The 10,113-nt window shown below is 42.6% G+C and overlaps 1 protein-coding gene across 1 annotated transcript in view; it reads left to right on the forward strand.

Moving 5' to 3' along the window:
- Positions 1 to 7,159, forward strand: part of LOC309558528 (uncharacterized protein) — a 99,195-nt gene extending 92,036 nt beyond the window's left edge. The window contains exons 21-23 of the mRNA XM_082261608.1: positions 2,390 to 2,484; positions 2,560 to 2,740; positions 6,990 to 7,159. Of these exons, the coding sequence (XP_082117734.1) occupies positions 2,390 to 2,484; positions 2,560 to 2,740; positions 6,990 to 7,102 (389 nt within the window). The 3' untranslated portion in view covers positions 7,103 to 7,159. The remainder of the gene's footprint in view (positions 1 to 2,389; positions 2,485 to 2,559; positions 2,741 to 6,989) is intronic.
- The last annotated feature ends 2,954 nt before the right edge of the window (positions 7,160 to 10,113 follow it).

Here is a 10,113-nt window from a genome sequence, read left to right on the forward strand (position 1 = left end):
TAAGACTGGGGTGCCATTAAACTTTATGTGCGTGTAAAGGCAGGCGTCCCAATACTTTTGACAGAATAGTGTATATACACTAACCACCCACTTTATTAGGTACACCTGTTCAATTGCTTGGTAACACAAACTGATTATGAGACATTCACATGGCAGCACCTTAATGCATTTAGGCATCTAGACGTGGTGAAGATGACTTGCTAAAGTTCAAACCGAGCATCACAATGGGGGAGGAAAGGGGATTTAAGTGACTTTGAACGTGGCATGGTTGTTGGTGCCAGAGGGGCTGGTCTAAGTATTTCAAAAACGGCTCATCTACTAGGATTTTCACACACAACCATCTCTTTGGTTTATAGAGAATGGTCCAAAAAAAAAAATATCCAATGAGCAGCAGCTGCGTGGATCTACTGGGATTGTCATGCACAACCATCTCTCGGTTTTACAGAGAATGGTCCGAAAAAGAGAAAATATCCAGTGAGCAGCAGTTGTGTGGAGGAAAGTGCCTTGTTGAGGTCAGAAGTCAGAGGAGAATGGGAAGACTGGTTCAATCAAAAAGAAAGGCAACATTAACTCTGCTTCAGTATGTCACAGTACATGTTGACATTCATGGTTCCCTCAATGAACTGTAGCTCCCCAGTGCCAGCAGCACTCATGCATTCCTAGACCATGACACTCCCACCACCATGCTTGACTGTAGGCAAGACACACTTGTCTTTGTACTCCTCACCTGGTTGCTTCCACACACGCATGACACCATCTGAACCAAATTTGTTTATCTTGGTCTCATTAGACCACAGGAAAATTTTAAAAGCCAATATAAAGGAATAATAGAGGTAAAAAAAAAAAAAAAAGCACTTGTGGGTTTAACTAATCTTTTTATTTTTAAATAATTCTCCTTTAAGGGGGCATAGCAGGGGCATGTCCTATGCAGGGCCGGATTAAGAGCATCATGGGCTTGGTGCTGAGGATTTTGAAGGGCCTTAAGGGCCGTGCCTTGCCATGCACCCAGAGGAGGAAGGGTGCAGCCATGCATGCCTAATTCAACATGGGATGCTGTCTCTGAAGCCCATAAACACATCTATGCATCGGCAACTGTCCCTCCTTGTCCGGCCTTCGCGCTGTGTGGGGAGGTTCTGAGGGAGCTGCCTTGGGAAGCGAGCATAGAAGCCAGACTTCTGTGTTTACAAGTGACAGAAGAGCGGTAACAGTGAATATGGCCAACCCGGGGCCTATATAAAGGTAGGGGCCTGGAGCTGCAGCTCCAATAGCCCCTACGTTAATCTGGCCCTGGTCCTATGCCTATAAACTTTTGCTAATAGGTGTTCCTCGTTCCCATCTGAAAAAAGTTGGGAGGTATGTATACAGTACAGTACATGATTCTGCACTTCTGATATAGGGGGCGCGGGCGGCCTGCTTCTGCTGTGATAACTCACAACAGAATCCATCAGATCAGCAGGTGACGGGCAATGGATGTCTGCCAACACCCGCCGATCATCGGCAGGGGAAACAGAATATAAACAAGTCAGTGCTCCGTTCTGACAGGGTGAAGGTGATGGATTTTGTTTTCCTGCAAAGCAGGGAATAAAATCCATTACATCTCTTAGTAAAAGCAGCACTTACAGTACATAAAAACACTGGCTAGGCACACATTTAACCCTTTGATTACCCTAGATGTTAAACCCTTCCCAGTCGATGTCATTAGTACAGTGACAGTGCATATTTTTAGCACTGATCACTGTATTAGTGTCACTGGCTCCCGCAAAGTGTTAGTTAGTTTCAGATTGGCTGCCGCAATATCGCAGTCCCGCTATAAGTGGCTGATCGCTGCCACCACTAGTATAAAAAAAATAAATGTATAAAAATTTCGGTATATATCCCATAGTTTGTAGACTCTATAACTTTTGTACAAACCAATCAATATACGCTTATTGGGAAATTTTTTTTTTTTTTTGCTTTTTTTCCAAAAACGTAGCAGAATACATATTGGCCTAAATTTTTTAAGAAATTTGATTTTTTACATTTTTTTTTGGATATTTTTTATAATAAAAAGTATAAAATGATGTTTTTTTTTTTTTTCAAAATTGACAAATTTTTTTTTTTTTTTATTAGCTCTAAAAATAAAAAACGCAGAGGTGGTAAAAAATAAAGAAAGCTCTATTTGTGGGTAAAGAACACAATTATATAAATTTTATTTGGGTACAGCGATGCATGACCGTGCAAGTAACTCAGTGCCGCATGGTGGTCCGGAGGTCAAGTGGTTAATGAGATGTTAGGGGAGGGATGTCACTTACATTTTCTTCTGTGGATTCTGCCTGATAAATTTAGCTGAACAGAGCATGCTCAGCGAGATAAGATGAATATGAAGAATAAATGTATCTCTTTCTAATAGTGCCCTGGGGAAGCTGGTTTGACCACGTACTCGGATGGTGGAATGCCAAAGATCACCACCAAGTGCTTTACATCTTCTATGAGGACTTAATCGAGGTAAGTAGGTACCTGGCATGTGGAAAACCAAACATCTTCCCAGTAAACCATCATTCATTGCCTCATTCTCAACAGGATTCGAGGCGTGAGATCTGTAAAGTCATGAGGTTCCTGGGAAAGGACCTTTCAGAGGAAGTCCTGGAGAAGATCCATCAGCACACCGCCTTCCAGGCTATGAAGGAGAATCCTATGGCCAATTACAGCACCATCCCGTCATTTGTCATGGATCAGTCCATCTCCCCATTTATGAGAAAAGGTTCATTTCTAACCGTAAAACATAATATTAATTTTTGCCTCAACTCACACATCAAAGATGCCCCTGCCCTTCCTGCGAGGATAATGTGCCCATGCCCTCTGCATATGGATGTGAGGGATGAGAGATTTGCTGTTGACTTTTGACTAAAAGTCTAAATTTGCATATCAGTCTGTTAGATCTGCTTGTTTTGTGGATTTTTGGGGAAATGAGGAGTGTGATGGAACCTCTTAGCAACCTGATTAGGTGCTTCCTTCCACCAAACAGTGCCTCCTGCCCTCAAAACCGTTCCGAGCAGACCGAGGGCTAATACCAACCCTTTTTACTCCAAGCATCGTACACAGATGAGATGTTGGGATAGAACTAAAGGAATGACTGTTTGGTTTAGATAATGAGGTAGAGCTGACACAAGGCTAATCCTATCATAGATACCTCCAAGAGTTAGCCAACAGACAGAAACAATAGGTGACTTAATTCAGTTAATTAACAATGGGAATGCACGCAATGGGAGAAAGACACTTAACACATAAAAGATTATATCAGAAGGCCCCAGAATCAGGTTGCTTTAAACTGATGAGTATCTGAGTATGACAATCTAAAGCAGTCATTGCTGGTTTGGGCCAGGAGAACCCAAATATTATATGGGTCCTCCAGTTCCCAGAGTCTGTGTGTTTTGGGAAGACATGAACTTGAATCAGAAACAAGACCACTTTAAGAGTCCTCCAGGCACACAACTCCCAAATAGTAGTGATCCCTTAACCTCTTGCCGACTGCCCGCTGCAGATATACTGCGGCAGGCTGGCTCGGCTTCATGAACCACCCTACCTGCACAGCGGTTCGCGGGAGCGCTCCTGGGGCCACTGGCATCCCCACTGCCTAGTGGGGGCAGGTGAGCGTCTGGTGGCACGTGCTTGCCCACCCATCCCAACTAGGCAGCGGGGATGCCGATCCACGGGGCCGTTGGCTGTTATTGCCGCCGGGCACCCGCGATTGCTCCCTGCTGGGAGAGATCTACAGTCTGCTGTTGTAAACACAGCTGACCATCGTTCTCCCTGAAATGATCACAGAGCACCTGTGATCCTCCTATATAGGAACACAGGTCTCTATGATCATTTTACAAGGCCCTCCCCCATACAGTTAGAAAACACCCTCTAGGCTCATACCTAACCCTTTGAACACCCCAAGGTTAACCCCTTCCCTGCCAGTGTCACCAGTGCATATTTTTAGCACTAATTACTGTAGTAATGTCACTGATCCCCCAAAAGTGTCAAAAATGTCAGTTAGGGGTCTGACCTGTTTCAGTTCTGCTAAAAATCGCAGATTGCCGCCATTACTAGTAAAAAATAAATAAAAATGACATAATTCTTTCCCCTAGTTTGTAGACACGATAACTTTTGCGCAAGCCAATCAAAATATGGTTATTGGGATTTTTTTTTACCAAAAATATGTAGCAGAATACAAATTGGCCTAAAAGGATGAAAAAATTTATTTTTACATATTTTTTTCTTTTTTGAGAATGTTATATAGCAGAAAGTGAAAAATATTGTTTGTTTGTTTTTTTCAAAATTGTCGCTCTTTTTTGGTTTATAACGCAAAAAATAAAAAAAATCGCACAGGTGATCAAATACCACCAGAAGAAAGCTCTATTTGTGGGAAAAAAGGACATCAATTGTATTTGGGTACAGCGTCGCACGACCGCGCAATTGTCCGTTAAAGTAACGCAGTGCCGAATGGCAAAAAATGGCCTGGTCATTAAGGGGGCAAATCCTTTGGGTCCAGAAGTGGTTAAAAGCCAGAGCCCATAGTCAGTAGGCAAGAGGCCACCCTGCAGTCCCCTCCAAAAGCCCCTGTCCTGGTTGGGTCTGTCACAAGGAGTGTGTCGAAAATATCCTCACACACAGGCTGTTATCAGCAGTTTTTGGCAGGGGCATTTTCTGGCTGCAAAAGCCCCAGAATTAGTGGGTTTTAATAGAAGTTTTTCAGCTGTAAAAACGCTCTAACTCAAATAAAAGCTTAAAAACACCAAAAAAACTAGCTATTCTGCGTTTATCAGTGTTTTTGAGCCATAACCTATTATGGAAGTATCATTTTGTTAAAAAAAAAGCTAAAAAACACCCAAAAACGCTGAAAAATGCTACTGCAAAATCGCTGAAAAACTAATTCTACAGCTACAGCTTTCCCCAGCTAACACTACTGGTGTTTTTATAATGTCTAGCGTGCATGAGGCCTTAAAGTAAGCTTGTAATGAGAGACTGTCTGACATGAGTGCCTGGCTTTCATTCTGGTTCTCTAGCTTCAATATCATGAGTTGCAGACATAAACATGTATGCAGCTAAGGACTTTCCTTTGACTTTCTTGACCTGCAGGTCGGTGACTTATTGGAATTAGTGCCCCATCATTGGTATCAGTTGGAGGAATAGTACCTCATCCTTAATATCAGTGGGAGGAATAGTGCCCCATCATTGGTGTCAGTGGGAAGAATAATGCCCCATCATTGGTGTCAGTGGGAGGAATAATGCCCCATCATTGGTGACAATGCGAGGAATAGTGCCCATCATTGGTATCAGTTGGAGGAATAGTACCTCATCCTTAATATCAGTGGGAGGAATAGTGCCCTATCATTGGTATCAGTGAGAGGAATATTACCTCATCCTTGATATCAGTGGGAGGAATAGTGCCCCATCATTGGTATCAGTTGGAGGAATAGTACCTCATCCTTAATATCAGTGGGAGGAATAGTGCCCTATTATTGGTATCAGTGGGAGGAATAATGCCCTATCATTGGTGTCAGTAGGAGGAATAGTGCCCCATCATTGGTGTCAGTGGGAGGAATAGTGCCCCATCATTGGAATCAGTGAGAGGGATAGTGCCCCATCATTGGTGTCAATGGGAGGAATAGTTCCCCATCATTGGTGTCAGTGGGAGGAATAGTGCCCCATCATTGGTGTCAATGGGAGGAATAGTTCCCCATCATTGGTGTCAATGGGAGGAATAGTGCCCCATCATTGGTGTCAATGGGAGGAATAGTGCCCCATCATTGGTGACACTGGGGGAAATAGTGCCCCATCATTGGTATCAGTGGGAGGAATAGTGCCCCATCATTGGTGTCAGTGGGAGGAATAGTGCCCCATCATTGGTGTCCGTGGAAGAAATAGTGCCCCATCATTGGTGTTAGTAGGAAGAATAGTGCTCCATCGTTGGTGTTAGTGGGAGGAATAGTGCCCCATCATTGGTAATAGTGGGAGGAATGGTGCCCCATCATTGGTTTCAATGGGAGAAATAGTGCCCCATCATTGGTGTCAATGGGAGGAATAGTGCCCCATCATTGGTGTCAGTGGGGAGAATAGTGCCCCATCATTGGTGTCAGTGGGAGGAATAGTGCCCCATCATTGGTGTTAGTAGGAAGAATAGTGCTCCATCGTTGGTGTTAGTGGGAGGAATAGTGCCCCATCATTGGTGTTAGTGGGAGGAATGGTGCCCCATCATTGGTTTCAATGGGAGAAATAGTGCCCCATCATTGGTGTCAATGGGAGGAATAGTGCCCCATCATTGGTGTCAGTGGGGAGAATAGTGCCCCATCATTGGTGTCAGTGGGAGGAATAGTGCCCCATCATTGGTGTCAGTGGGAGGAATAGTGCCCCATCATTGGTGTCCATGGAAGAAATAGTGCCCCATCATTGGTGTTAGCAGGAAGAATAGTGCTCCATCGTTGGTGTTAGTGGGAGGAATGGTGCCCCATCATTGGTTTCAATGGGAGAAATAGTGCCCCATCATTGGTGTCAGTGGGAGGAATAGTGCCCCATCATTGGTGTCAGTGGGAGGAATAGTGCCCCATCATTGGTGTCAGTGGGAGAATTAGTGACCCAAGTGCCAGATAAAAGCAAGTAAAAGGCTGCAGTTTGGAGACCATTCCCATACACCATGGGGGAGGTTACATGTTCCCCATATGCAGAAAAAAACAGGGTACTCTGTGCTGGACTGGTTGTGACAGAGGAATGGAGAAGTGGGGGAGAACTGAAGAGGGAGAATAAGTGGGTGGGCTCTAAGGAGAATAAGTGGGTGGGCTCTGTCACTACGCCCTAAATAAATCGGAACCAAAATTACTTTAATTTCTGATAACTTCCTTTCTCCCCGGGACAATGGATAAGTCCTATTCTCCCCCTCAATGAAAATAAACCCTTTGGATATAAAAAGACAGAAGACTGGGAATATCACCATGAGAAATCTCAGCCCGGCTTTTCTTTCCTCTCAGGTATAGTGGGGGACTGGAAGAACCATTTCACCGTCTCTCAAGATATAATATTCGAAGAGGAATACAAGAGGAGGATGGAAGGGAAAGGCTTGATTTTCCGCACGCAGCTCTGAACGCAATCGCCTTAAACTTTTGAATTTTTTTTGTTTTTTAATGAACAAAACTTGCAAAATTTGCACTGGCTCGCTGGCCTCCAATTTTTTTTCAGCACATTAAATAAACGAATAATTATAAAAGTTTTGGGTGTTGGATCATATTTACTGGTAAACGAAGGCATATTTTTGATTATCAACAAAAAAAAAAAAAAAAAAGCAGAAAAAATTGAAAAAATTAAACACTAAAAAAACTTTTTTTTTTTTTTTTTTTTAGTGCGGCATTCTACAGCTAAAGCTACTGGTGTCTTCATAGCCAGTGTGACTAGGCAATCGGAACCAGAAGTCCTCTTTATTGAGAGATCTGGGGTCAAAAGGACCTCACATCTCTCACTGACCTTTACAAGCAAAAGAAAAAAAAAATTTGTAATTTTGACTTTAAGAAAATTAAAAAAGTTGAAGGCCAAGAAACGGAAGTGACATCATGGTTGCTCCGGTCCTCCAAGGGCATAGAGCCAAGTGAGGGCCATCTTGCCCAAACTTGACTTCCTGTCCAGCTATATATCAGACTGGATATCTTCCAGGTTGAACCACTTGCCGACCGCCTGCTGCATATATGCTGCGGCAGGCTGGCTAGGCTGTGTGAATCGACGTATGTGTATGTCAGTTCGCGGGAGCACTCCTGGGGGCGAGCGCACACCGCCGGCGGAGATGCCGATCCAGGGGACCGGTGACACGGATTGCCACCTGCGATCGATCTCCGCTGAGAGAGAAGAGCGGTCAATTGTTGTAAACACAGCCGACCGTTATTCTCTCTGAAATGAACACAGAGTGCCTGTGATCCTTCTATATAGGATCACATGTCTCTATGATCATTTCACAAGCCCCTCCCATCACAGTTAGAAAACACCCCCTAGGCTCACACTTAACCCTTTGATCGCCCCTGGGTTAACTCCTTCCCTGCCAGTGTCATTATTAAAGTAACAGTGCATATTTTTAGCACTGATTACTGTAGTAATGTCACTGGTCCCCCCAAAAGTGTTGAAAATGTCAGTTAGGGGTCCGATCTGTCCGCCGCAATGTCGCAGTCTCGCTAAAAATCACAGATCGCCTCCATTACTAGTAAACAATAAATAAATAAATATTAATTACATAAATCTTTCCCCTAGTTTGTAGACGCCATAACTTTTGCGCAAACCAATCAAAATACGCTTATTGGGATTTTTTTTTACCAAAAATATGTAGCAGAATGGAAATTGGCCTAAAAGGATGAAAAAATTGTATTTTTTATTTATTTTTTTGGGGGGAAGTTATATAGCAGAATGTGAAATATGTTTTTTTTTTTTTTTCAGAATTGTCGCTTTTTTTGTTTATAGCACAAAAAATAAAAAGCGCAGAGGTGATCAAATACCACCAAAAGAAAGCTCTATTTGTGGGGAAAAAAGGATGTCAATTTGGTTTGGGTACAGCGCCGCACAACCGCACAATTGTCCGTTAAAGTAATGCAGTGCCGAATCGCAAAATAGGGCCTGGTCATTAAGCAGCAAAATTTTCCAGTCTTAAAGGGGTTAAGGGAGAAAATCTTTCCAGTAAATGACGGCTCCTGTAAACCCGGAAAACGACCGGTGAGTGGCGGGAGAGTGTGGGGGGGGGATGGCTCTCCCACCTCCTATAAAAGTGGTCCCGTGGTGAATCCGCCGCTGGGACCACTTTTATCAGAAAGCTGGCTATCTGCTCTAAATAAATATACTGGGGTTATGGCAGCTAGCTGCTACCATTACCCCGGAATTTAACGTCAAAGTAATGACATATTTATAGTTAGGAAGTCAGAAATTTTACTCAATGAGCAGCAGTATGTGAGACATTCATCTGCTCCCCCATTCATACAAAAGTCTCATTGATATCTGATTGGACGAGGGGAGAGGAGGGGCCAAGGAACACCTCCTCTCACCCAATCACAAAAGCTAGACTTGGTTATAGATTATATCAGCTGATGCATGGCTTTGTACAAGCGACCTCCTAGCAGGTGGTTCCCAAGCTCCTCCTTCCTCAGAAATGCTCCGTTCCCCGATCTCCTTTGGGACTAATGGACCCGGAAGCACAGAAGATTTCATCACTTCTGGGTTCACAGCCGCTACATCCCGGATACAGCTAATCAAGCATGATCTGTGCATAATAATGACCTGAAATGGGGGGCAGGGGAGATATTGTGGAACTAATAGACCCCAGATATCTTCACAAAGGGGACCTGTCATCTGCCCAATGCTATCACCAAGTTTGTTTGGCCCCCCCTAAAATGAAATAAAAAAAAAGTGTTAACATTTAATAAAACTAGATACTAGTAATTAAAATATAAATACAAGTGCTAAAAAATATAGTGTTTAAAAAAGAAAATCGAATGAAACACATACAAATAATAAAAAAGAAAACAGAAATAGTGTTCAAAAGAAAAGAAATAAAATTATAAAAAAAGTAAAAAAAAAACAATAATAATAATAATAATAATATATATATGTATGTATATAAATACAGTAATTATATAAATTATATATATATATATATATATATATTTCTTTTTTATTCAATTTTTTTTTAACGCCATATTATGATGGCATTTGTTTGTTTTATTTATTTATTTTTTTACAAATCAAATTAAAACTATAAATAAACACCTTTAAAATAAAAATACATTTAAACATTAAATATATAAATGACATTCAATGGTGTATCAATGATGATTACAGCGCTCCATTGATTTTGACAAACATGGAGCAGTTCAATGTGACCGCTCTGGGTTTATGAAGAGCTCTGATTGGATAGCAGCCTGTAAGTCACAAGCTTCTCCGCAAATCACATCATACTAAGGGCGGAACCTACGGTGCCCGCATTAGGAGAGACCCCACCCACCTCAGGGGCTTCATTCTTCCTACTATTGCTTCAAAAAGCCACCTATGCTACTTGACAGAGCGCCAGTTCTGCCCGAGTTAGCGCCATATCGGGTTACATAACGCCGCAATTGGAGCTCTCTCCTC

Source organism: Pelophylax lessonae (genome assembly GCF_965119305.1).
Source record: "Pelophylax lessonae genome assembly, chromosome: 6".
Lineage (NCBI taxonomy): Eukaryota > Metazoa > Chordata > Amphibia > Anura > Ranidae > Pelophylax > Pelophylax lessonae.